This window comes from Conger conger, chromosome 2 (assembly GCF_963514075.1).
Source record: "Conger conger chromosome 2, fConCon1.1, whole genome shotgun sequence".
NCBI lineage: Eukaryota > Metazoa > Chordata > Actinopteri > Anguilliformes > Congridae > Conger > Conger conger.
The window spans coordinates 65,771,814-65,795,113 of NC_083761.1; the positions used below are offsets into that span (position 1 = coordinate 65,771,814).

Sequence of the window (23,300 nt, forward strand, 5' to 3'; positions counted from 1 at the left end):
ATTCTCTATCCTATCACAAACAGTTATATTATGAAAGTTCCTGTTAGGCCACATTATCTGTACTTCCAAGTCGTTCTGCGATTCCAGTGCAAACCAGTTAAATGCTTAAGAAGCTAATAATAATAAACAAATCATATGGCCAGTTTTCCTTAAAGCAGGAATGTGTCCCAGGTGTTGGATCTTACCAGTCTGTGAACACATTGTTTGGGATCCTCTGTTGTGGAGCACATATTATAGGGCCATACTGCAGGGTTGAACCTGTTTGGCTCAAACAAAATACTCCCACAGACTGTTTCACATGACATCATTCAGTTAAAAGAGTCATTGGTCTGATGGCTCATACCCAGTAAAAACACAACACCCTGTTCAAGCCCAGCGGAATCTGGAAAGGGCCTTTCACAGATCTAAGCCTCATTACTGCAGTCAATTACAATCCCATTCATCCTGGTCACAAACCAAAAATGGCTGCTTGAAATGTTGGGGTTACCCAAATTCAATGCCTTCCTGTTTTTCCCTTATTTTTGTAGCTTGTCAACGACAGTACAGCCATAGCTATTTTAAGCCATGCTGTGGAGTTTTTTTCCCCCCCTGAAGAAGAACATTCTGTGAATAACAGAAACAGGCAGAGGGATTACAAGTTAAAAGTAAACTGACAACAGACTTCAAATTTGTAGAGGCAATCAGGTGTAACTGAACAAAACCTGACAGGAATGATAGGGCTTCTGCAGACACATGTTCTCACTTTATGTGCAGTGGAAATGCTGGAACGGGGAACAGCAGCAGGGATGCCACACTTTCCTACAGTTAAGAGCAAGCTGCCAGTTACATAAACTGAATGCTAAGCACTTCTAAACAATATTGAGCACATACTGTCCTGTTACACAAAACATGTTTAGGTTTCATATCTGATTTCATATAGAAACAAAACAGAAATGATAACATATGTTACTTGGCATTACATTTAATAATAAACAATGGGTACTCTATTTAATGGCCATGTGAGACTGTAAACCGCACGCTTATTGTACTGAGGCAGCACTAGAAATGGTATGAGCCGGTTTAAGTGCAGTAGAAAATGTATGAATTAGTTCTAATGAATGCTCCCAGAATGCTTAGTTACAGACTTGCTCTACTGAATGAGCATGTGCAACATCACGTCTTGTTAGACCTGTCTGGATTCAGTTATTTTTTTTAAGTACGACTGAAGTGCAGGGGAAAAAATGTTTTTGGTTGAACTCACTTTCATCATCTGTCCATCTGCTCAGTTCCCTTTTCTTGGAAAGAAAAGCATGAAACTTGAAATGATATAAGACCTCAGCGCATGCCTTTGTTTCAACACACCCAAACAAATGACAAACGTTCCAAAATACCACCCTGACACGCCAGAGGCAGGCTGGGAAATAGTTTGTACCTTTCCCATTATATGCCTGGGAACAAAAGCAGCACATTTTCAGGAGAGACGCTCTGAAAACACAACAACAAAAAAACAAGACAGTAAAATATACGGGGAAGCAGACGGCGCTGCACTTTGAGTGAACGCAGGAGAAGTGTGGGTTGAGGCTGAGGGTGTTTGTGTGCGAGCCAGCTCTGTGACTGGCTCGCTGTGTGACTGGGGGCTGTGTCTACAGGAAAGTGGGAAGGTGCAGCTGTTGTGCTGCGCTCGGAGCGGGCGGAGAGGAGACCTGCCTCTGCGGCTGCCTCGCTGGGCTCAGACGGCGGGAGGAATGCGAGCTGAGGAGCCCGTCCGCGGCTGCACACAGACCCACGCGCGCCCACCATGTGGATGAGACGGGACCGGCTGCTGGTCACCCTCGCGCTGGCCGCCGTCTTCAGCGCGGACGTCTACTTCGTGCTGCTGCCCAAGCTGAGGGAGAAGTACCCCGGGGACGGGTGCACCTGTCCCAACGTCAGCCAGGGAGGCCAGGCACCTCAGCGGCCGCCCAACTCTTCCCTGGTCACCGGGGACTCCATGGAGGGACTCGGGGTTAGTGCTCCAGGGGAGGCTGGGGGGAAGGTGTGGGCATCCAAGCTGGAGAGGCTGTTTGCCCATCCGCTCTACAACATCCGCAGCCCTGACCTGGGCCACGACGAGGTGCTGCTCCAGCCAGAGGAACTGATGGGTTACTACAAGAGGAAGGTGTCCCGCTGGGAGAGGTGGGTCACATACACAGCGCTATTACTGCCAGACCTGGACGTAGGAGTGTGTCTCATGCTTTAGGTTTATTGTGTGAATATGTGAAAAAGAATGCTGAGAATAAAAAATGGTCTTGGGCTTGTAGATTCCTGAAAGGATCTGATTAGGTTTGATAAGGTGTTGGTTATTTTCAGTAACCTGAGGATATGGAATATTACTTGCTTTGAGATCGAGGCACTCTTTCCCTAAACTAGGGAAGAAAAACTCAACTAAAAACGAAAAACTAAATATGGTGAGTGAGTCCCAGTTTTGCTTCGGATGATATTGTGGACTCTGTAATTCAGTATCACCCGTATTTGGTGTGATGAAAATAGTTTTGCTTCATGAATTTGTAATTACTTGCCAGTGAGACTTATTTTACATTTTTAAATGTGTGCTCATGGTGTTTTTTGCGGTGGTGGACAGCAGGGTCATTGACACACAGGATATGGCCACAGGAGAGACCTTTGCTCTACTCACCTTAAGGGGTTCACAGAGAGATTAAAGATTCAGATTCTCTCCGCATCCATATAACCTGGCAAAAACGTTTTCCGCTCTTCTATGTCCATCATCAAATAGGTTTAACCTTGCCCACAATAGCACACAGAGGGCAACAGAAATTAGAAAATGATCCAAGCACTGCAATAGGCAGGAGCATTTTGAGCAGAGGGAAAGGGAAGACTGTTTAAGGTGTACTCATAGTAAATAGGCAAAAGCAGTCAGCAATATTCCTCCGCCAGCCACTGGTGCTGGCATACATTTGCATCATTTGCATTACTGGCTTGTTTCAAATGTCAGCTTTGTTATATCAATGAAAAGCCTAATGAATAGGATCTGCTACTTCAGTATATCAGATGGCAGGTATTCTATGATGTGAACAGACCAAGGAAGTGAAACCTTGAGATAGTAGCAATACAAAAACTTTGAAAATATGAATTTCTTTCCTAACACTTGAAATTCAAAATATATATACACACACATACACACACACACACACCTTGGGCAAGAGTCTTACAAGAGTCTTACAAATGTTGTAGTGTCTTGGGGGGACTGAAGACAGAGTTACATTTACAGCTTTATACAAAAACTGCACATTGGGACAAAAAAAATACTTAATGACTAATATATGACACTATGTGCTTCAAAATGACCAGACAGCTGGTCAGCTACCCTCCAGTTGGTTCTGAAGGCTGAATCAGACGCCCCCAAACCGAGGCCATGTTAAGTAGGTCACATCGTGCAACCTCACCCTGGTCTGTGGCCTGTGGCGGGAATGTTAAATTGGCTGGACAGTCATTAGGGACCGCTGCACAGAGCACGCAATCACCCCCCCTAATCAGCCAATCAGCAGGGGCGGGGAGCCGGCGGGCTGCGTCCGCAGGCTGCGGTGGTGACATTAGCACATCCTCGCCCCGCACGCTGCCCTCCACCATCTGATTGGACCGCTTGATTATTTATGTAACCGTCTGAAATGTCCCAGCCCAGAAACATGTGGCTGATTGAGTCAACCCGTGGCCTGTGTACAGATGCCAGTGGAGGAGGAGGCCTTGATGAAAAGGAGGATGAAAGAGGAGTGAGTGGAAGAGAAAGTTGTTGGTGAACGGACACGGAACGGTTCTGTGGACAATGTGACACATTTAGACTCAAGCGTGGGCCTCCGGTTGCAAGGCTGCCACTAAAAATATTTCCAGGATAAATTAAGAGAAATAAACAACTGAAAAGAAAACAAAAACAGAAATGTGACGTGAGACAGTAGCAGATTCCACGTAGGATGTGAAATACTGTTGAGTCGTTTTGTTCGTATTAAATAACCAAAAGCCTATTCAGTTGCTGCACAGGGTGTGCAAATACACCTCTTGCATGCGGTGGCGTGTTTGTGTTGGAGCACCCCATCATTTGGTGACTCAGTTTTTCAAACTTAATTGCCCCACATAATGAGAGTGTTGCTGCACAAGTGTAGCTTTGGATGTTTCCTCACCAGTCTGTGGTGTGTAGTCCAGGTGATGTATTATCAGACTGCTTTACCTTAATTGCACAGGAAGACGTGTTAAATGTGCTTCTGCCTGAGCAAATAACATGTTCCAACTTATTCTCAGGCATATGAAATTCACAAATATCTCAGGGTACAACTTTGAAATGCCCAGCAAACAACATCCAGTTTCAAAATTTTAAGGAAAAAGGCATTCCTTTTGTTTGTGTGTGCCAGAGCTGGAACAAACTTCCAGAAGGCTTGCCCCAACCACGGCCACTTTTACATCTAGACTTCCCATGTCTTCAACTGATTTCTCAGGCGATGCATTACACTGCATTTTTTCTGTTACTTATCTTACTTGTATCTCTTGTCCTTAAACCGTTTATTCAATTCAATGAAATCGTAAAACGTTGTCTTTTTGTCTTTTTATGACTGTATACTTCAAAGAATATATCCGCCTATATACAGTAAAGTTTATACACATTGAATTATCTTTGTATCTGAAATGTGCAATATAAATACACTTGCCTTGCCTTCTCCCCCTGCAGGCATCAGAAATTCTACAAAGTGGTGGCAGCAGTCACCAACATTTCCCTACCTGATCAGGAGGTTATATTTGACCCAGAGGTCAGCTGGCTCAAGTTCCACATGGGGATCAACAAATATGCACTATATTCCCGAGAGGACCCAAACATAGAGCGTCTCCTTCAGGACATGCTCAACACAAAGGTCATCAATGCAGGTACTGTGTGAGCTCTGCGATGGAGCGCCGGACACCGGAGAGCAGTGAAATGAGCTGTCAATCACTGACTTTCTCTTCACAGCAATCCACAATGGGACCGGTACCATCACAACTGAAAAATGAATTTCCCTCATCAAATATGCAAGACCTCACACCATTCTACATTCATACCAAATGTGTATAAATCAAATATACTTTTTTGACACCGATATAAAATGATTCAGGCAAAACAATTTAAGGCAGTTCAGTTTTTCAGGTAAGAAATCTAATGAGTTGTCATAGAGCTGAGCTTCAAGTAAACGGAAGGCATTAAGTCAGGCGCCGTTATAACGAGAAAGGCACAAGCCCTTTACAGGTGTCATGTTGCCAGGTCTATCATTTCTCAACTGGGAACAAGAGAGAAGGAAGAGAGAGCTGCTGAACAAATCAAACAGATGCCAGGTGTCTTCCTGTAGAACCATATGCTGTTGGACATGGGGGGTTAATAACATAATACGAGCAGAAGTTTGTAGAGCAGAAATAAAAAGCAAGAGGGTATTTATCAGTGAATGAAGAAAAACGTGAGGAGCATGAGATGGGCGGCCTGTAGCCTAGTGGTTTAGTCAAAGGACTGGGACACGCAAGGTCGGTGGTTCTAATCCCGGTGCAGCCACAATAAGATCTGCACAGCCGTTGGGCCCTTGAGCAAGGCCCTTAACCCTGCATTGCTCCAGGGGAGGATTGTCTCCTGCTTAGTCTAATCAACTGTATGTTGCTCTGGATAAGAGTGTCTGCCAAATGCCAATAATGTAATGTAAAAGATGGACAATGATGCTCAACTTTTGAGCACTGGAATTGGACAGTCAGCTCAGTAAGAAGACAGGTTCATGAAAAGTGAATAGCAATATCTGAATCCAAATATAACTGGATTTATCTGGACAACACTGGACAGCAGTTAGAATGCACCCTTATTCATGCATATGCCGGAACAGCACCAGGTCCCTGACCTGTATCCTGACCAGAGCAATACTCTTCACATGGTATTCAGGCAAAAACCTGGAGGAGTAGACAAGCAGAGCCAGCCAAATATTTTACCAAATACTTGGAATAGTTATTTGAATGATTTTGTATTCGATTTTTTTTTGCCATGCAGACTACACGCAGGATGAGAAAGCTCTGAAAGGTTCATGTGACTGCTCCCAAGGTAAGGCAGTTCCATTTGAAATTAACGTGTCAACAAAATAAATAGTTTTAACTTTTTCCATTGTTATTTACTTGAAAAACAAAATAGCTTGCTACTGTTTTGGAAATGTTCACACATTGCTGGTTTTATGAAAGCTTTTTTTCATGTTGGCAGTAAAGAGCACGGACTAACTCTTTTGACAAAAGTTTGTTTTAATCTGCTTCCATCCAATACATGAACATAATGTTAATTTATTTTGGAGTCATCATAAGTTCCAGTCCTGGGTGCAAAAGTAAATAATGAATTTACAAAATAGACGATAGCTCCACGCTCCAAGCCTGGAGTGACATACGGCATTTTAAAACTGTTGTGTGGGTAGGAGAGTGGGTTGCCCCCACTAAAAGCACAGCACAGTCACTCTTCTCAAGAGCACAATAACCCTGGTGCCATCTACTCACGATGTGGCATTCAAACACACACACACACACACACAAATGCACGCATACCCAAACATATGCACGTGCATGCGCACACACACACTCATGCAGACACCCGCGCACATGCACACACGCGCACACACTCACATCCACCAATCAGGCTCAACTGGCCCCCATGCATGCATTCCATGGTTTGCAGCTCCGCCACCACATTTGCTCAAAACAAAGAATCTGTTCCAAACCACAGCTAAAGCAAACACTGCCAAGTGTAAAAACATTCAATCTTTTCTTCATTTTCTTTTCTTTTTTGAAGTATTTCACTTAAACCCCAGACTTCCCATTAAACTGCTAAGCAACAATGAGCAATACATTTTGTGGCTTGTTTGCGTTCACTTTTTATATTGCAATTTTAAAGCCTATTAATACAATGATAAACCTAAGAGAACAAAAATAAAACAGATTGAAGTCTATGGTTAACATTAGAAGTTGCATGCTACAGCATATATAACAAGACATGGAAAGAGCTCTTAATGAAAATAATAGCAAGACCAGTTATGGAAAAATCACTGAATAATTACATTGTCATTTAAGTTCCACAACTGGTGGAATATTATGGAACAAGTTAAAGTACATGGAATGACTAAAAAGATACAAAATAAGCACTGACAAACAGTTGAATTTATTCAGTTTCACAAAAGAGGTAATGAATGCCTTTGAAGCTGATTAAATTGAATAGGTTGTCATATTGAAAATAAACATGCCTACAGTTCCAAGTAACACATGTTGGACAGAGTCTCATTCCCAGAGCTGGCTAAAGCTAAATAGCTATCTGGCTTTGTTTTTGCTTTCAGTGGTAAAGCCCAGTGGACACCACTTGAAGCTGACTTTGAAATTGCTGGACTTTGGCAAAGCCATGTTCAAACCCATGAGGTGAGACGTGTTTTATACATCTACAAAAATGTATAAAATCAGAGAAAAGAATTTGAATATAAACCAGATTAGGAGTTAAATATAAAAACACACATGCTTCATCTGACGGTGACACTACAGAGCAGAAATATTTGTACTAAATATGATTTGTGGACTTTTGAACCCCCCATTTGAGACAAAGTTTCAGCCAGGTCCCATCATGCTGTATTCAGAGGTTACACATATCCTCTTCACCCATATTCACCAAAAAAATATTTTGATAACTTTTCATTAGCTTACTCCTAAGTATCAAGTGCTGCACACTGTATGATGTTGTAATCATTTATGTGGATCTTCCTATCTTCTCATGTTGTATCAGACAGGAAAGAGACCATGAGACACCAGAGGACTTCTTTTATTTTGTTGACTTCCAAAGACACAATGCTGAAATAGCTGCTTTCCACCTGGACAGGTACAAATGATACTCTCCTAGAGCAACACAAAACACCTATTCTGTTCTTTACTAAACAATACTGTACCCAGCAGCTGCTGAGCTTTACACCTAGGAGTTTTTGGTTCTCTAAAACCAGTGCTTTGATACAAAACATGATCGCCTCCTTCCAAATTCTTGGGATAATTGTCATGGGATAGTTTATGGCCCAATGATTTCGTAAATAAAAATGTTCAATACTCAAATGCAGAACACATATTCAGTTATGATAAACAAGATGGAGGACATTAGACAGTAACATTGTTCCGTTATTTACTGTATATCATGTTTATTTACATATCTCTTGAGTCACTTTGCAAAGTCTTAGGGCTATTCTATAGTCACAGTTCTGTTGGGTGTGGCATCATCTGCAGCATGCTAAAACAGGTTCTCAAACGTCAAAGCTGGACAATCTCTTCACAATGTCTCCACCCATATTTCCACACACCAGTTTTGCTTGGTTAATCTAATTTAAGACTGAATTGGAGACAGTGTTCTTTGTGGTGACTTCACTTGTTCTAGCTTGTTTGTACATTAGAGTGATTGCACGTTCTACTCCACATGCATGGCAAGCATTATTAATGAGCCATTGTTGCATAAGCAAGGGAATTTATGACAAACAATTAAATCAGATTTTGTTTTTATAACTGAAAAATGAAAAAAAAAATGCATGCAACGAATTGAATGGTGATTGTGTGTTTTTCAATTCTGTGCTGGACTGAGATATTAATGGCGGTAATAAATTTTGGAGGAGGAGTACATTAACTCAAAACTCTATTTCATTGGCAGGTTTTTATTGCCATAGTGTCAATTACTGATTTGTTAGTTGAACTGTGCCAAGATTTTAACAACATTCATTAAAGCTCAGTCGTATTATGGTTACTGAGATAGCTGATATTGCTGCAGCTGTTGTGGAATTGGCAGCTATTGTTTGATTGGAACCACACGCCTCAGGGAGTGGAGTATTATGAGGCAACTCATACACTTCCAGAATAGACTGAAATAAGCCATTTCGTTTGTTTTGGATAAAAATTTATAATTACATGACGTACAGCCAATATTACACCTCCGATGTATGCCCTTTGCCTGATGTAATGTTCTCTCCTTTGTCAAGTGTCATTGTTCACCCTCAATTCTCCTCACATTTCTGTTCAGTCATACACAACACAAAGGGGGTGTGTTGTCTGAACAGATCATTTATAGTGGAGCCTGGAGCAAGGTCTTGCTAACCCAGACAGCATCCATTAATCCATTCAATTGGCTGCTGATCACAAAATTCTTGCCAGCTGAAGATTACACAATGTGTATTATACATGATTGTGACACCTCTGAGTACTATCCCAAATTGAGCAACTGCACTCCTGAACCTCAAAGCAGGGAGAAGCTGTGCTCATCTTTGGATATAGAATGGCAGACTGACCCGGGAAAGCCCAAAATGCATGTGGAATACATTTATGGTTTGAAAGTAGCACATTTTGAGATGTATAATTAGTCATTGAGAACCCTTCAATAATACTAATAACACAAAGTACTGGAGAGAGCTAATCAACTAATTTGGCGGAAGTGCAATGAAATACATTTTTACCAGGCATTGATCACAGAGACCGTATGCACACTTTGTCACATATTTAGACCATTTCTATAGAACATCACATGAATTTGTAAGTTTTGTAATTGTGTCTCTTACAGAATATTAGACTTCCGCAGAGTGCCCCCAGTGGCAGGGAGGCGTATCAACGTCACAGGAGATATCCTGTACACCACTCACAACGAAGACCTAAGGAGTGTCTTCTTCACCTCACCAGGTGAGTCCATACAGCTCCCTGCCATCGACACTGCCATCACCCCCACTGCAGTGTGTTCACCTTGACACAAACATCGCTCACTCGTTGCACAATAATGGCAGACTTTTTATTCCATTACTAAAGACTGTGTCAGAGAAAGGAAATGAATGACAGCACCTTTGATGAAACTTGAAAATATTCAGAAGTGTCGATCTTGTCATCAAAAACCCAATATGAAAAGATGTGTGTGTGTTCAATGGCTTTGACCATTGCAACTCAACAAAGTGAGGGACCTGGAGAGATTAAATTACCTTTCTGTCTCTCTTTTTCACCTGCAGCAAACAACACATGCTTCTTTGCCAAGTGTCTATACATGTGTAAGACAGAGTATGCCGTGTGTGGCAAACCTGACAATCTGGAGGGCTCTATGTCTGCCTACCTGCCAGGCCTGAGCATAGCCCCACGCATATCCATCCCCAACCCATGGATCCGATCCTACACCTTCACTGGGAGAGAAGAGTAAGCCATGATCTCCACAGGACCTACTGAGCCATTCCTGGTCAAGCAGTGCCACCTACCTTCAGTTATAAACTACTAAACCTCACATGTCAGGGACTGCTATTCCAATTTTTTAATCTGCATTTAAATGATAAACTGTATTAACTGTATTGTAGATGTTATCTTCCCAATCATCTGCTTCCTTTCTCTCATGTAACTGCACTCTCTCTCTTCCCATAGATGGGAAGTAAATCCATTCTACTGCGACACAATTAAGCAGCTATATCCTTACAACTCTGGGAACAGGCTACTTAATATCATTGATATGGCCATATTGGACTTCCTCACAGGTAAATTACAGGGCTTTCTGCCTTCATAATCAATAAGACAATATGCCCAATTACTGTATTCCATTGACTAAAACTTAATAAATGCAAAATAAAATGTTTTATGTAGTAACCAATGTTATCAGAGATTGTGTGTTGCCTCAATCTGCATATTTCCTATGATATTCCATCAAAACAAAAGTAGTGCAGTGAAATTATTCATATCTTGGCCTTCAGGAAATATGGACCGGCATCACTATGAAATCTTCACCAAGTTTGGAGATGATGGCTTTCCACTTCACATTGACAATGCCAGAGGGTGAGCAGATGAGAGAGCATAGCCAACATTTTAAAAGGTTTTGTCTTTATTGCCACATTAAATATTTGTCACACTTTCCCCGACTTGTGTTGCGCTATAGATTTGGAAAACACTCCCATGACGAGATGTCAATCCTCGCCCCGCTGACCCAATGTTGCATGTAAGTCAATTCACATAAAACCAACAGTCGTAATGCTCAAAATATGGAGATCAGTTATTTATACTCTAACATTACTTAAAATTTAGAGTATTATTTCAGGTTTACCAATATTACCATTATTAAATACTAGATTTACAGAAACATAAGACGACATGTTCTTATCAACCCTCCTGTGCCGTGTCGCTGTCAGAATCAAGCGGTCGACCCTGCTGCGTCTGAAGCTGCTGTCTCAGGAGGAGTTCCGGCTGAGCGACGTGATGCGGGAGTCCCTGGGGAGGGACGCGCTGAGGCCCATTCTGAGCGAGCCCCACCTGCAGGCCCTGGACCGGCGGCTGCTGCGCGTTCTCCGCGCTGTGCACAAGTGCGTCAGGAAGCTGGGCGAGGCGGGGGTGGTGGCCGTGGACTTTGTGGAGTCTCGCACTGCGACGGCGAGGCCGGCCGGGAGCAGGTAGCACAGGGCGTGGACAGTGGAGACAGGCCGATGCCGATAAAGCTGGATGAACGATAAAGCACTGGATTAAGACTTCTTTTTTCCCCCCCCACTCGAAAACCATTCTTAACCGCCACCCTGTATGAATGTGATAGATTAAAGACAATTTCTCCATTCTTTTCCCATAATAAACAGAAATCTGGGTCGCTATGAAAGTCTCCTTCAGTCACTAACTTTCCAGTTTAAAAGAAAGATGAAAAGGCAAGATTGGGGCCAGAGTAGAATTTGAAGCTGATGCAGCAGTGGCATATCGGGGGGGGGGGTTAGGACAAATCCAAAGGCCCAAAATTGTGCAGTAACTGTGCAATATGTGATATCTTTCACAAGGACCAAAATCCCTGGCAGCACCATTACGTACCCATTTCAACGACTAATCTGACTGTACATGTAAGAAAAAAAAAGTCAAGCAGGTGCTCAGGACTAGGGTTCTCTTAAATGCTAACTGGAGTAGTGTCATCAATGTGATTGGAAATTGCCTTTTGGACTCTATCTATTTGAATGATTGCTGTGGTACTCCAGTTATAACGCATAAAACTTAAGATAACTGCTGTTGCTCTATAAGTTATGATCAAGTTAAAACGGTTCTCCCACATGCGATCAAACTCCTGTAATGTGTGTGGACTGCACTTGAAACAGTGCAGGTGAGGTTCTAAATTCCTGCATCCAAACTGCCACCATTCGCTCAAATGAGACTGATTCTACCAGAGACTTTGGTACAATCAAATAAAGCTGCTCCTTATCCAGGGCTTTAGTGTGCACAAATGAGAACGCTCTGTGCCAATACACCGTTTTCCTTCGCAGGTTAACATTTAGCAACGACAAGGAAATGGGAATGCAATCACGTGGCTTATACAGCTTATGCTCTCCATATTATCTTTTATCACAGCTGAATAGGTACTGATGTACTCTGAAAAAGGATATGGCAGTGTGATTTACTTGAAATGTGAATATAGAAATGTGAAATTCATATGAAAGATGCCTACGATTGTTTAAGAGCCACATTTCTCCACAAGAAAGGGTTACCTATTTAAAAGCAGAGAGCTTTAATGTTTTATGTCCTTGTCTGTCTAATCAGAAAAACATGTATTTGGCATTATTGTGGCATCACAATAAAATCTAAACCAAACCATCAAACAAACCTCATTATCAAACACATCATTCAAGTCTCTCTCGTCTTCTACCAAACAACTTAGGTAAAATGTAAAGGTATCATCACTTATTTAACCAGAAATATTGTGATGGCATGGATAATGCATGTTACATTTCAACCACAGTATATATCCCAAAGGCCACCTACAGGCATTCCATAAGTATTTGGACAGTGGCACAATTTCTGTTCTCTTGGCTCTCTACTCCAGCACATTGGAATTTGAAAGGAAACAATGAATATCGAAGTACAGACTGTTAGCTTTAATTTGAGGCTATTTACATCCATATTGGGCAATCCATATGGGAATTATATCCTCCATTTTAAGGGACCAAAATTAATTGGAGAATTTGCTACTGAGCTGTTCCAGGTTAGGCATATTCAATCGCTTCCTTAGTAGAGGAATAATAAAGCTTTCAGTATCTAGACTTGATTCTTGGCTTTTGATTGCCTTTGGAGTCTGTTATTGCATTTGTCAGCATGAGGACCAGAGTTGTGCCAAAGTCTAGGAAGATATTATGAGGCTGAGAAATAAGAAAAAAAATAAGAAACTGTCAAGAGACATAAAAAAACAGAGACATAGGCCAAACAATAGGCTTACTGAAACAAACTGTTTGGAAGATCATTAACAAGAAAGAGAGCATTGGTGTATGTTTGGGATCACTGCCTTGCTGAGGGATGAAGCACTGTCCAATGGGTTGATGCATTTGATTAAACTTGAACAGATAAGATGCGTCTGTACACTGCCATCACTTGCTGATGCCATCACTCTGATACAAGTCAATCTTGGCCTCTTTGGTCCACAAGACAAATTTCTAGAACTCTGCAGGCACTTTTAGGTACTTCTTAGCAAACTGTAACCTGTTTTGTAGCTAATTGGTGGTTTGCATCTTGCAGTGTAGCCCGTGTAGATCGGTTTGTGAAGTTGTCTACGGACAGCAATCACTGACATATCCACACCCGCCTCCAAAAGAGTGTTTATGATCTGACAGCCTACCAGCCCTTTTGCAATTACTGAGCTCACCAATGCTGCCTTTCTTCTTAATGAGGTTGCAAATGGTATATTTTGGTAATCCTATCGTTTAGCTGAACATGTTTACAAACACCAATAAGAGAGCCAAAGGCAATCAAAAGCCTAGAATCAAGACTAAACACTGCGTTTATACCTGGACTAACGAAGTGATTGAATACACCTGACTAATCAGATTCAGCTGAGAAACAAGCTGGGGGGGGGGCATGTATAAAAAGGATGCAATACATACACAGATCACCCGATATGGATGTACATACCCTCAAATTATAGCCGACAGTCAGTACTTTGACCTTACAGAGCCAAAAGAAAAATATGTTCATACATGGTTGTTTCCAACGGACTTCAGGTGTGCCTCGCCAATGGGACAAGCTCACAAACACAAATGCTAAAGCTGAACCAAAGTGTGCCATTTGGACATTCCTGATATGTTCACTGAAGTAAAACATTTGGTAACCAGTGGACATTTTATACCTTTAAAGCTCATTATGTTTAAAAATAAATCAGAGCATTATACTGACACCTAGTGAGAGAATAACTGCACTACCAGGGCTATAGTAAATGGAAACCTGCCTTCTGTTCTAAAAGTTATGAGTTGGGACACATGAGTTAATACCTCTATTAAGTATTTATGGCGAGAAAGCCAATCATTTGACAGGACCAAGGTGTGACCTAGCCTGGAAACAGAAACAGACACCCAGCCACAGTGTTTGGATAATTAAATGACATTAGTCTTACTACTGGCTCGGAAGTTTCAAAAGAACACAAATTAAATTGATAACTTAAGGAATAGTAGTTGTTTTCATTTACTGCAAAAAAAAAAGAAAAGAAAAAGGGGCTGGGCTCTCAGACACGGATTAAGCCAAGATCAAGTGTAAAAACTTTTCAATGGAGATCCTCATTGAAATTTTCTTGTAGTTTAGGATTAGGCTTAACCCATGTCTGGGAAACCAGGCCAAAGGGCTTAATTCCCTTGATGATAAAGAGAGAGAAAAAAAAAAAAAGCCACCACAATGAACAAATAGGCTTGACTCAAGATTTAAGAATTCAATCTTTTATTGCTTGACCTGCCATTAGGACAATCTATAGCAAAAGGATAATAGTTTTAGCACATAGAGTAAATCAAACCGTATACAGTCATTGGATAACATTAGAAAAATGGTCCTCTGACAGCCAACAGCTCATGACTGCAGGCTTCACAAACTTGCTGAAGGTCGGGCAAGCAGGAGTTTCTACATCCTGGTTACATAAGCTAAGGCAAACTATGTTGACTTTTCCCCTTGTACATACATACTTACAGACATACACACACACACATACATACATACTCGGATTGCACAGACTTATAAAGCTGTAAATGTGATTAATATTCAACTCAAACGTACTGGCCGCTTCATCAAGAAAATGTGTTTTTTAGCATAAAAAGGAAGGGAAGCCAAAGGTACAGGGCGTAAATATAAAAAGAGAACCAAAACAAATACATTTCCTTCATATGTTCAGTTCGGCAAACAACCTGAACTTATCGGAGAAAACCAGTGTTCCAACTGTGCGTTCACAACCACAGTAAATCAGCCAAGTACTACTTCTGCCATTTTAGCAAATTAAATCATAATTCTGCAAACACACTGCTGGTGTTTTCAGTACTGCATGTACAGTATTTATATATAGATAGTATCCATCCATGTTGTTGAAGTTCTTGGATAAACATCTCAGTTAAATGAAGTTGCTCTCAAAAACAATATACCAAGAAAAGCAGTTTGTCCATCCATTGAACATTAACTTGAATGAAGTGATCATTCAAAACTAGCGAGTGCTGTAATGCAAAATTACATGGCCTGCTTATATGTACCTTCCTAAAGGTTACAATTAATATTTGTGAAGAAATTATCAGTAATTAAGTCTTTAATTCATAAATAATTTGAAATAAATTATCTTCCAAACATATTACAGATGATGGCAGTGAACCGTTCCCAATAATTCCCAAATTTTAACACTTCATCTCTGTTCTCAGAGAAGAAACAGTTGAGATATGTAACAATGTCCACTTTATCAGAATTACCACACACCCTTGTTTAGTGGGAAGTATGTTTTTGCAATATGAATAATAAACCTCTGTTCTGACTTCTAAGCATTTGTGATGTTTTATTACAAAATAATCTGAATACTTCTGTATAACTTATGTTCAATAAAATCAGTCAATCATGTATACGTGTGTATTTTACACACAGACAAAATATTAATTTATGACAGTTATACACAAATCTACATACTCTTTCATTTGTTTGCAGATAATATAACATAGGTTATATAAGTCATGGCACTGGGCAACCTGTAATTTATGGAAAAATAAGCATTTACAAAATATTTAACTGTACACTACCTGCTTGGAGCCTTGTCACTCCCATCCGTCACCATAGTTCTACTTGTTCACTCTACATCAAAATATAGTCATAATAACAATGATAAGGAATTCATGGTTACAATACATTAAAGAATGGTGGAATTTGTTGTAAAAAATTCTTATTGTCACTTGTTGCATACTGAGATGTAACAAAACTGGTAAATACTGAAATACACTTAAGACTCAATACATTTTCTTTCAGGTAACAGAATGAAATGGAAAAACTCCTTGCTGTCCATACGCTAGCACGTTCACTCACATCATGTACCACCAGGCAGTTTTTTTGCAACTGATGTTGGGTCAAAGCAGTATTTGACAGTTCGGTTATAGAAGTGAAGGTTCTTACATCATCTGCAGCACCTGAGGTTTTGCGTTACCTTCATCCATGACTTTAGAAGAAGCACAAGTCATTTCCTCATACTTAAATTGTGGACTTCATTAAACCAGCTCAATTCACTGACACAAACATTATAAACGCACTTTACAGTACATTAAGGGTGCAAATGTATACTATCCAGGCTATTCAGGCTAATGGTGTCGCTAGAAGCCATCATGAAATATTTGGCACTAGCTTGGTAACTGTATTTCAGAACTCGGTACTGAACTCTTGAGTCAGAAAGCAGAAAACCACAGTGGAGATGATACTCAGACACACCCTTCCTTGCTAAGAAATTTGGTAACAGGAAATAAACTTTGTGACAAGCTATAAAGGAATACCAAAACACAGGATACTACAGAAGGGAAAGGGATGTTTTAAAGAGCAGTCTGTAGGGATGATGACATCAACCTCCTTACATTACGGGGGCACATTGCAGCACTGAAGAGTAGCAGGCGCATATAAACATTGTTGATCATATTTGTATACCACTGGAACTGTGCAAAACATATACCGCTTCATAATTTAATTGACTAATATACACTCAGTGAGCAATTCATTAGGTAGACCCGTACACCAGCTGGGTAATGCAAATATTTAATCAGTCAATCATGTGGCAACAACTAAAACATGTGGTCAACAGGTTCAAGCTGTTGTTCAGACCAAATGTCACAATGGGGGAAGAAATGTGATCCAAGTGACTTTGACCATGGAATGATTGTTGGTGCCAGACAGGCTGTTTGAGTATCTCAGAAACTGAGTCTAATAAATACCTAAAATATTGTTCACGGAGTGTATGTTTAACCATTTAATAGAAAAAGAAAAAATAGGTCACCATGGTTGTAATGGTGCACTTCCTAGTACCCTTGAAATAAACTATTAGGAAACAAAATGGCAGCGTCTTACTTTCTTTAAGCTACAGATGCCAAATCTCAAAATACTGAATAACAATACAAATTCAAATGCCTTAAAAAGGTCTTTGAAGCCTCAAAACACTGAACAAATTTTAAAACTTCTCTCCAATTTCTACCTGTTCTAGAACAGCTTCTTACAGTAGTATTACCCTTTCAAAGCAATTCAAACTACCCTCACCTGCACGAGGTGAAAGAGGGAACCACAGCTGTTCCTGCTAAAGAAAAATGCCAGACATTCTGCCATGTGGAAGCATAGTCATAGCAAATAAATGTAAAATTCTGCACTGGGTATATATTAACATATTAACAGACAGACAAAGCAGTGATTTTGGAGGGCTGCGGGATATTGGGAAAAACCTGAAAATAAAAGCCAATAAAAACAAGAAAATGGTGACAACGCAGATTGCATTGGTGGACCCTGCATTACGGGAACGGTTGGGAAACACTCACACAGACAATGATACAAAGCTGTTGTACTGCTGGATGTTTCTTTTCAGAATGTCTGAACAAGGACCCAGGACGCGTTCGAATCGAGGACGGTCCAGCTTCACGCACTTCAAGGGTCCACGAGCCACCACGGTGGCGGCTCGAGGGCGATTCATTAACAGGGCTATTTCACCTGAAGATGAGAAGACAAAAAAGGGACAAAGACAAAAAAAAAGAACAAGAATTCAATTGACTTACAATGGGAGCAAGCCCACTGATTGGTTGTAGTAGAACAATATCCCCTTCCCCTGGGCTGAGAAACAGAGGCAGAAATGACCAAGGCCACTTTTATTTCTTTCATCTTAACTTGCCCCCCCAAAAAAACACACAACACAGGACATAGCCTTTTCATAGTAAAGATAATAGATTGTCTGAATGAAAAAATAAAACATATTTGCCTGATGGGGAAGAAGGGAGGCTGACTGCTATTAGTAGTAAAATTTGACCTTATTTTCATGGTAAGCATACAAATATGGGTAGCGCTGGAGGCCAGCAACTCTCGGTGCCTGAAGAACAACACTCACCAAAGTAGTCCGAGGGTCCCAGCCGACCAACTTCCACAAACTCCTCGTTCTCTGACCTGCGCTGCAACACGGCTGCACAACCCTGCAGACACAACCAGCAAACTACCATAAACACACGGACAATACCTTTCCCCATGCCTTACCTCACACAAAGCACAGCTAAAGCTACAAATACCTGCCATATATCACTCAATGTTGGTTCTATTTTCTGGAACATATTGTTCATAGTAAAAAAATAAAAATAAAAATAAAAACCTACATCAATACATAGAAAACGAGAAAGAGAAAAGGTCTCTACGGGCTTTAAGATTAACCATCTAAAACGCAGTTAAACTACCACTCTACCTCAAGGATGATGAAGAATTCGTCGCCTGGCTCCCCCTGAACAACAATTTTCTGTCCATCCTCAAACTGAACTGGTTCCAAGGCATCGGCCACAGTCAAGCGTTCCCACTTATCCAGTGATTCTGCAGAGGGAAGTCAGTCACACCAGCTCAATCACAACAGCAACATTCACATCTCCTTATAAAACAGCTACATACAAGGCAAACTGCTATTCTACAACTGCTATTCCAGAAGAAGTCACGTAAAAAAAAAATAAAAAAAAAACGGTTACATTTTGACATATTTACTGCACTACACAGGATAAAGCTAGCAGACATCTTACTGCAAAGGGGAAATGTGACTAGCAGGACCAGAATAACAGCACACCCAAACAGAGGTCATGCCCTCAAAGCCAACCAAAATAAAACTACCAACCACAAGAGCATAACAAGCCATTACCTAAAATTGATACTTTGCTTAGGAATTCTTCATACATCTTCCTCTTTCTTAAAGTGCTTCCCTGAAAGACAAGACCCAGTGTTAGGATGAGGAATTGTGTAATTTAGCTGCTCACAGTCAAAATAAACATTGCAGACATCATTCAGTTAAGTTACACCTCACATCTCATGACATGATCTTGGCATGGCTATTCTTTTACATGTCAATATTTATTTGCAATATTCAATACGAGTCAATATTTATTGCAGTATAAATGACTCCGTGAGCAGGCAGTAATCACCATCAGTATTCTCCTGTAGCTGTCTCTGTCGATGCCCCACAGCTTGACATTGGTCTTGGCTCTCACAGTCGCTGCTCTGGGGGTGCCATAGATGAGGGCCAGCTCCCCAAAGCTGCCCCCCTCCCCAATATTAGTGACCCACTCATTGTTGACATGAACCTGCCACAGATAATAAACAGTGTGACACACAATACAGTTATAATACAAAAACATACATTATCATTATTTTTACTGCGGCACATTACTTTGGATCTGCCAGAAAGACCAAAGCATTTAAATCCCAAATTCCACTATGAGAAACCATTCATCTATGGCTGTGATCAAGACAATCCCAAACAGAAAGCCCAATAGCAAATCTTGAGTAATTTCACTGTGAAGGGAATCAAGCCTTCAGTAATACTCACATCCATTTCCCCCTGGTCAATGACATAGAAGTTATCCCCTTCGTCACCTGAAAATGGACACAAAATATTTGTCAATGGAAAAGGGTTTATTCTGGAAGTGATAGGCAACGTCTACTATCAAAAATACGCAGACCAACCTTGTTGAATGACAGTTTCTCCAGCAATGTAGGTGACAGGGAACATAGCATCGAAGATATCACTGAAAAAATAAATAAGCATTAGGTCGGTATAACACTAGAAATTATATTCCAAATGATTGAATGCAACGTCCTCTGCCAGGATACACTTCCACTTACCTTCTCTCATTGTCATCCAAATGAGAAAACAGAACATTCCTTTCAATTGCTTTAGCCAGAGCAGCCATTGTTTTGTAGTCTTTGGGAATAACCTACATTAAGAAAAATATATTGATACATATATTGAGTATATCAGCTTAAAACAATTATATCACAAGGAAGTATTGGAGAATTATTATAAGAAATAGAAATTGAAAATATAGCAAAATGAATAATAGTAATAATAAAAAAAACATTAAACATTTCCACTTGCATTTGCAGACATTAATCGGTGCAATCTATACAATACAATTTTACCATACGCCTTTCTAAAAAATAATATTGTTGCAGAACGCATCTAAAAGAGGAGAGTAATGGTGAAAAGATTGATGTAGCTACCATCACCTTTCTGACGTAGGAGGCAGCATCCTCCTCCGTGTAGACCTCTGCACTGATAGCGCCACGTCGTCTCCGGCCCTTCACCACCGGATTCATGGGAGGGGAGACCTCGTCCTCGCGCGAGTCTGAGCGAGAGTTGGACTTCTGCTGGATGAGAATCTGTTTGGCCTCCTCCTGTGAGAACAACACCAATCATTGGCTTATACTCGTATGTCACTCAGGACTGTCATTAAACTAGTCTCTTGACCCTTTCAGTCCCAAGAGTATGGCACTCGAGCATAACTATCGTAAAATCCCAAGAGTGCCAAAGTGCCATGCCATTTCAGCCCCTATTAAAACCCTACTTAATTCTCTCAACCAAAGCCAAAACCCCTTGGTATTTGGGTGGAGCCACTTCATATTGGGCTTGGGACTGAAAGGGTTAAAGGTATAACCGCATACCCATAAAAACCACACAATGTCAATAACGTTACTAACACAACAATGCTTAACACGACCAAAGAGGACACAGGGCAGCCATGTTTACTCTAAAGAGTTTTCGGCGTTCCCACCTTCTCCAGCCTCTCGAAGTACTCTCGGAGGAAGGCCATGGGCCGGTCGGGCCGTGAGGTGCACAGCTGCACGATGCAGTCCTTCAGCAGCTGCTGCACGTTGTGCTTCTGCACGTACAGCTCGCACTCCCGAAGGCTCCTCTCCTCCTCACTGCTGGTGCTGCTGGATGCCATGGTAACCTTCTGAGCAGATCTGGGCCACAGGAGGAACATGACAGCAATTTACTGTCTGCATAAACATTTTCTGTAATGCATACAAACTTATGACTGATTCATACTTATTAAAACTACAAAAATGATGCACAGGGTGACGAGACTGCTACCGTGCTCTATTACAGTTATCGAATTAAGCATAGACAACTTGCTTTTCTTTCACACCTCCACTATTCCTTTTACATTTACGTTTGTTAGTTAACTTCACTAAAAATAATCGCGTTATGGGCCAATGTCATGTTTGGCAAAGCATGATATCCATCCAGCATGTTTATTGACGGTCTGGCAACGAGATAACAGGTTATACAGTGACGTCTAAGTTAGTTAAAGAACTCGCTCTTATTTTTAACCATCGGCTAATGTTAGCCGACTATATTTACCAGCTTAGTTAGCTAACAGTTAAAGTTATGTAACAAGCAAGCTAAATCTCAAACCCGAGGAGTTAAGATGGCTAGCTAATACGGTAACATTGTAATTCCCTGTAGTTAGCAAGCTAGCCTAACCCTGGGTACCACACTGCTACTGTCAGGGAAGAACTTCTAGCATCACTGAGCAGGATCATTTGTTTTTCCAGCAGCGTTACCACCAGGAAGACCGTTACCTGGCGAGCACCAAAGTTACCGTATAACGTTACGCGAACGTGAGCTTGCTAGATTCTTCGCCACAAGCTAACGTAGATAGCTAGCGGTAAAGCCATCGCTAAAATAAATCTGACAGGCACTTTAGCAAGCTAGCTAGCTACTGGTTTGCAAAGGTTAGCTCCCAAGCTGAACGATCAATACGGTTAACGTTACATCGTAAGCCCAGCGAATGCAGACCTCAAATGAATGTCATTCGAGGCGGTTGAAGAAAACATTAAAACAAGTATGGACTATATAAATGTACTACAATGGCACAATTTCTCACGAATAACTTTCAGAATCAAATAAACATTTTCTGGGCCGTGTAGCGGTCTCCATCTGACGCCATCTTGAAATTCTATCATAACAAACAGGAGGCGCTGGCTACACTTTCCGTTGGCTGTCTCAAACGCCTCCCTCGTGTACATAACTATTCAGCGCAAAATATTGGTGGTGGAACGAAATTCTTTATAGCTTACCAGGGTGAACTATACTTTCCCTGCTGTGCTTTCTTAAAAAATAATTTCCTATCAGACACTGACTACCGTTACCTCAAATTCTTCGCTTCTCTTTCCCCAGTCCTTGAATGGCTGCCACACCGGAAACAGATCAGGACCAATGACAGACGTGCATTGACGTCAATTCGCCTCGTTCTGACCAAGGAGCTGTAGACGTCATATTTCTGTGGTAACCCTTGACGACCTTAAAGAGAAAGACTGAATCGTAGTCGTGACATTTGGAGGAAAACGGAGATTATGGTGTTTTCTTATTTTAGAGCTAGAGATGGCAAGCAAGGCTATGTCTGTGTCTTAATTTCATGGCAAAAAGGTGTCGAGAAAGCATGCTTCATTTTTGCCACACGTTCCTTTAAAAAATTAAGCATGAGCTGGATAACCCAGGTTCTGAAACTCCTCCCAGGTATTTTGTTCCAATCACCTGTATTTGCTAATTACCACAATTATTCAGCTAGAGGGTAGAACTAACTAGTGAAATCAGCTGGCTGAGTTCATGGGTGAAAAACACATATGCCAGGACTTACTTTCTGAGCCCTAGACATTCCATCTCTGCTCATTAGGATGCCCCTACAGAAAAAAGGCTCCTGTGTGCTAGCATGTGGTGTTTGCCTTAGGGCAAAATTTAAAAAGCAATTGATTGCAAAGTTAACTTTGGTCACCTGGCTTCTTGGCTTTGTAATTTGTCACTGGCCTTAAGGAAAAAAACAAATACCAGCAGACTCTGAGGCTCGACAGGACCAGGATTAAGTATCACTGTAGTAAAAAGAGAAATGTATCCATATAAAGCAGGGGTGTCTTATCCAAAAAGGAATTGTGTGCTTGTTGTATAACTGCTCTCATTCTTAATGTGGGCATTCTAATAAAGCATGCCCCTAAACAAAATATAAAAATACTGCAGCATGTACACAATCGTAAGTAAT

General features: G+C 41.0%; 2 protein-coding genes across 5 annotated transcripts; one reads left to right on the top strand and one right to left on the bottom strand.

Moving 5' to 3' along the window:
- Window positions 1-1,555: 1,555 nt before the first annotated feature.
- fam20a (FAM20A golgi associated secretory pathway pseudokinase) lies at window positions 1,556-12,620 on the top strand. Its single transcript, XM_061230866.1, has 11 exons — window positions 1,556-2,154; window positions 4,694-4,887; window positions 6,020-6,070; window positions 7,338-7,416; window positions 7,775-7,867; window positions 9,575-9,690; window positions 10,008-10,188; window positions 10,408-10,517; window positions 10,731-10,812; window positions 10,913-10,972; window positions 11,163-12,620. The coding sequence occupies exons 1-11, from the start codon at window positions 1,778-1,780 to the stop codon at window positions 11,422-11,424; spliced, it is 1,605 nt and encodes a 534-aa protein (XP_061086850.1). The 5' UTR covers window positions 1,556-1,777; the 3' UTR covers window positions 11,425-12,620.
- Window positions 12,621-14,677: 2,057 nt separating this feature from the next.
- prkar1ab (protein kinase, cAMP-dependent, regulatory, type I, alpha (tissue specific extinguisher 1) b) lies at window positions 14,678-22,967 on the bottom strand. Of its 4 annotated transcripts, none has more exons than XM_061232041.1 (12): window positions 22,905-22,967; window positions 22,417-22,567; window positions 21,033-21,225; window positions 20,488-20,655; window positions 20,104-20,195; window positions 19,945-20,006; window positions 19,808-19,854; window positions 19,404-19,562; window positions 19,124-19,184; window positions 18,686-18,807; window positions 18,341-18,422; window positions 14,678-17,949 (listed from the first exon to the last, which is right to left on the bottom strand). In XM_061232041.1, exons 3-12 carry the CDS (start codon window positions 21,204-21,206, stop codon window positions 17,777-17,779), a joined length of 1,140 nt encoding a protein of 379 aa, XP_061088025.1. In that variant the 5' UTR covers window positions 21,207-21,225; window positions 22,417-22,567; window positions 22,905-22,967; the 3' UTR covers window positions 14,678-17,776. The 4 variants fall into 4 exon arrangements, with proteins under 4 accessions (XP_061088025.1, XP_061088024.1, XP_061088027.1 ...); XM_061232040.1 differs by having other exon boundaries at window positions 22,417-22,581; window positions 22,905-22,940; XM_061232043.1 differs by lacking the exon at window positions 22,905-22,967 and having other exon boundaries at window positions 22,345-22,712.
- Window positions 22,968-23,300: the final 333 nt, after the last annotated feature.